Source organism: Stenella coeruleoalba, assembly GCF_951394435.1.
Source record: "Stenella coeruleoalba genome assembly, chromosome: 2".
NCBI classification, from domain to species: Eukaryota; Metazoa; Chordata; class Mammalia; order Artiodactyla; family Delphinidae; genus Stenella; species Stenella coeruleoalba.
This window is the reverse complement of record NC_137147.1, coordinates 83,505,880-83,510,676: the sequence shown is the minus strand read 5'-3', so window position 1 is coordinate 83,510,676 and position 4,797 is coordinate 83,505,880. Positions and strand designations below refer to the sequence as shown.

The 4,797-nt window shown below is 58.2% G+C and overlaps 1 protein-coding gene across 1 annotated transcript; it reads right to left on the bottom strand.

Annotated features, from left to right (window-relative positions):
• Positions 1 to 274: 274 nt before the first annotated feature.
• CHST14 (carbohydrate sulfotransferase 14) lies at positions 275 to 2,366 on the bottom strand. Its single transcript, XM_079913529.1, has one exon. The coding sequence runs from the start codon at positions 2,174 to 2,176 to the stop codon at positions 1,046 to 1,048; it is 1,131 nt and encodes a 376-aa protein (XP_079769655.1). The 5' UTR covers positions 2,177 to 2,366; the 3' UTR covers positions 275 to 1,045.
• Between the last annotated feature and the right edge of the window lie 2,431 nt (positions 2,367 to 4,797).

Here is a 4,797-nt window from a genome sequence, read left to right as displayed (position 1 = left end):
GGAGCCATTCCTAATGGGGCTTGCCCTTTGGTGGCATCCCAGAAGCTGAGTCAGTGATCCGGTATGGCTTATGGGAAGCTCCCAAGGGCTCCATGGTATGACGATGGCCCACTGCAATAGCCCTAGCAAGTTACAGCTTGTCTTACCTTCTCTACCTTCAAGCTCCCTCTCCTGACCTGGGGAAAGAGACATCAGGGGGTCTTGGTGGACACACAGGAGCTCAAAGGGAGAATCAGAGATGTTGACTTTGTATACAAAATGGCTTTATTAAAAATTCAGCTATTAGGAAAACAAAGCCTTCTCAAAGGTTCCATCAAAAAAGTACAAATTTTAAATAAATGCATCAGAAAAGTGGCAGCCAGATACATAGGCCACAGTCACAATCCTGGGGGATGGGAAAGAGTGCCCAGAGTCCCAAGAAGAGGCTGGGCACAGGGGTCTTTGGATGCTGCAGGGCCAGGTCCTGGAAGGCCCCTTTCAGTTTTCCTTTCCTTGGAAAAAAGGGAAAGAACCCGGCAAGTGTAGGAAATTCTAAGTCTGAAGCGGAAAGATACAAAAGTCATTTTAAAAAGGCACGACTGCTGACTCCAGTCCTGAGGCACATGGAGTGGATGAACGGGTGATCAGAGCCACAGGGCCCCCGGCTGTGGTCATCTCCTGATTGGTGCCTCCTCTGGGTTTGGCTACAGGTTAAGTTAAGGTGGCTCAAGTGGACTGCACAACCCCTGCAGGCAGGGCCGTGCAGCCAGTCTTGAGAAGAGGTGTGTTGCTACACTAGCAAACTGGTATCTAGCCCTGCCAGGGCAAGAAGGATCACACTGGCTCCCAAGAAATCCCCCTATGGAGAGCACCAGGCCATCTGTCTAACCCTGGCCTCTGAAGCACTGTGTGCACCCACCCTGGATAAGGAACTTCCAAGGGCAATTCTTCCCACCTAGGCATCTGGAGAAGCCCCAGGCCCCAGAGCCAGGGTTTCTCTCTATGGCAACACAGAAGGTGGCATTGTCAAAACCAGTCCCCAACAACTGCTGGCCCACACCCATGGTCACTTATGACAGGCCTCCCTGGTGACGTTAGGCAGTGGGTAGGCAAAGAGGGAAAAGTCCAGGATATACTTAGGCAGCACGTCCTGCAGCAGGGCCCGTGGGGCACTGCACAGGTGGTAGTGCAGGCTTTCGGGGCTGGCCGGCCGGTACCAGGCCTGGCGAGCTGGGAATCGGACATGGGGCGGTGCCCGCACCCACTCCAGCACCTGGTTGGCATCTGCCTCCAGTCTCTCATAGGAGCCCACAAAGTCGTAGTGCACGGCACAAGGCTGGCACAGGTGGTACACGGGCATCCAATGCTCGTTCATGCGCTCAGGGTCCTCATCCACCAGGTATCTCAGGAACTCGGGGAAGGTGACATCGTCCCCCGCAGGGCTGGGCCCCGCTCCAGCCCTGTACCGCCTCACTATCTCAGCCCCATAGCGCTGCTGGTACTCTCGGATCTCGCCAAACTTGTTGCGGTAAGCAGAGAGAAGGCGTTCCAAGGGGTCCCGCACAAACAGGAACTTGAAGTAGTGCTGCAGGCGGTAGCGAATCTCATCAGGCCTTAGGTCTGCCAGGAACACCAGGTCGCTGCGGTGGTCCATCTTCAGGCGGACGTCCACGTTGTCCAGGACGCCCGCCAGCACCTTCAGCACCCGCTTCCAGTTCGAGCAGGCCACCTTGGGTACGTAGCAGTAGAGGAAGCGGTAGCGGTCATTCACGAGGATGTGGCGCAGCAGGGTGCGCCGCTGCCCCACCGGCAAGTCCCAGGGGTCCCGGGGCATGCCTGGTTGTCCGCACACTGCTCGCAAGGTCCGGTTACGGACGTCCTGCCTCACCTGTAAGTCCGAGTCCCCCGCATCCAGGGACAGCCTCCCAGGCCTGGGGACCGTCCCACGCCAGACCGCGTCCTCGCGGTTGGGAGGGTGCAGGGGAAGGGGCTTCATCTCGGCCAGGATGCCACGCTCGATCATGAGCAGCAGCCCGCTGGAGGCCACGATAACCGCGAACATCAGCATGGACGGCAGCAGCAGGGGCGGCCCGCCCAGCCCGGCCCGGGCCCTGCCCAGTGGGGCCCGCCTCAGCGCCCGGCCCAGGGGCTCGGCGCCATTTGGGGCCGCCAGCGGGGTCAGCGGGCGGGGGAACATCGTGCTCCCGGGGCGGGGGCCTGCGCGGGCCCGGCCGATCCGAGGGCTGCCCGGGAGGCGGGCTCGGGCTGGGGGCGGGCCCGAGGGCTTGGGCCCGCGGAGCCGGGATGGGGTAGGGGAGCGGAGCGCTGGCGGGAGGCCCCGGCGCGCGCGGGGGTAGCCGACTCCCGGGCTGCGGCACCGGAGCGGGCGGCGGGCAGCCGGCGGGCGCGGCGAGGGACCTGGGCCGGATGTCCCGCCCGGCCGCTCTCCGCCCCCGGCCCCGCCGTGACACAGGCGCGGGGGCGGGCCCAGGCCGGGGGCGTGGAGAGGGGCGGGTACCCCTGCAGCGAGGGGGCTGGGAGGGCGCGTGCGGACCCCCACCCTGGAGAGGGCGCCTGAGCCAGGGCCGTCCCGGTCCTCCTCGCTTCGGGTTCAAAAGCTGCCGAGGCCCCGAAGGCAGGAAAGACCCAGGCCGCGGTTCCCTCTCCCGCGCAGCGCGTGCCCTCAGGGAGCTGGAAGGAGAGGACCTGCACGCAACGCCCTGCCGCACACTCTGGCCCGGCCGAGCCCTTACTCCAACAGCGGGTCTGGAGGCAAGGGGCTTCCGCAGTGCCCTCCACCGACTCCCAAATTTGAGTCCCAAATTTCTGGAGGTCTTAATTGCTGTAAGCAGAGTCCCCAGTGTGCTCCCCCTACCCGCCGTGTCCTGGCCACTCCAATAAAGAGGAACTAGACGGCCAGGCACTGACAATGGCTCAGCTCTATGGTGACCCTTAGATTTAAGACAGTACCTAGTGGTTACAGTGTTTATCCACTGGGGAATGCTGGAATGTCTGGAAATGGAATCTTCTCTCCTCTGTCTTCCCTCTTCAAGGCCTGAAGAGGTGGGACACTCTGGTGAGGGGCCAGTGACAAGTTGCTGCCACGTGACCACTAGTGTGGTCAGCACACATTTTGAAGGGTGAGGAGCTGGGGGCACAGAGCAGCAGCCTCCTTGCCTGGAGTCAGACGTGCTCACGGGCACCGGGCTGGCCACGTGGACTAGAGACAGACATGGGGAATGCCTCGGAAGTCAGTAGCCAGCCTTTACTGATCTGAACTGGGCACCTAGCTAAGTGTCCAGACTTCACCCTGTTACATGCGGGGAGCCCGTGAGGCTATGCAACAGTGTCCACATTATTGAGGCAGGTGTCATCTGTTGTATTCATTACCTTCTTTAGTGGTCACAGTCACCCGGGGTGGTAGGTACTATGCGCATCCCCGCTGCACAGCTGAGGAAACAGGCTCAGGGAAGCTGAGACTTTGTGTGAGTTGGTCTGATTCTAAATCCTAAATTCCTAATCATGATCCTTCAGAGATGAATGGAGCACAAACACGGAGGGAGAAAGCAGCTGACCCCAGAACACACTGTACTGAGGAGGTGATGGAACAGGAGATGCCACAGGCTTTGAGTTTAGCAAGAATGGAGTTACCACTGATGAGAGGAATTCAGAGGATGAGGGCTCCTGAAGGATGAGATGAAGCTAAAAGACTCACGCATGGCCCGCCCAATCCTAGCAGTGTGAGCATAGCACATGCGCAAGGGGAAAGAATGGGAAACCTGGTGGCCTTCCAGCTCCTCAGGACAGGCTCCCTACTCTGTCTGAATGCTGGGGTGCATCTCAGACCATTCACTGATTTAGAAGTCTCCATCAGGGTTTAGCCCTCACCTAACTGCTCCTTGCTTCCAATAGCACTGAAGGTAGATTTCTGGTCATGGGATTATTTCCACTGAAATCTTTTATCTTTTTTCTTTTAAACGGTAAATACGTCTTCTATACTAGGAGAGGAAAAAACAACTTTGAGAAAGTTTTTGGTAACTGCACCACATGTGCTCATTTCTCTGAGCAGTTTTCTGTGTTAGCAGTCACAGTGAGGCAGTCTGAATACAGGAATGGCCACTTACTCTGGGGGAGTCCTTAGACAAAGTACTTGTCTCCACACCAGTTTCTCGTCTGTAAAATGATGGGATACTGCCCATCTCATGGGACCCTTGTGGACAGCACACTGATGGCAGTGCTGCAGTATGTCCACGATGCTGCCTGTGCCACTAACAAGCTCTATGGAAGTGCAGCTGCCCAGATGTCCTTACAAAATGCAGGAGCGGGTTGGGCAGCATATCTGCCTCCTAGGAACCCCGAGAGCCTTAGGTCCACCCCACCTTGAACACAGTCAACACTGAGGCTTTGGGGCTAGGGCTAGGTTGACTGAACCAAGCGTCCAGGCCGTCTGAGCCCTTGGCCTCATGATTCAGCCTTCAATTCCTCAGCAAGGAGTGCCAGTTGCAAGATACCAAGGCCCTCGAACAGTTTCTGCTGGCCAGTTCTCCAGGGGCATGATCCAAGGTGATGAGGCGGTATCTTCACTGCGCAACCACTTGGAGACCAGTTCCCAAGGATTTCACTCAGCCCACCACGATGCTAAGAAGTCACCTCAAGTTCCCATTCCCTCTGTCTCCTCTCCTCCCGCTGTTTCCCCGCACGTTCCTGTGCTCTTTGCTTACTGACCTCAGTGAGCCCTTGCACTGCAGTGGTTAAGAGTGGTGAGCCCCTCTGCACCCACACACAAAAAGATGACACGACACACAGGAAATGGTCCTT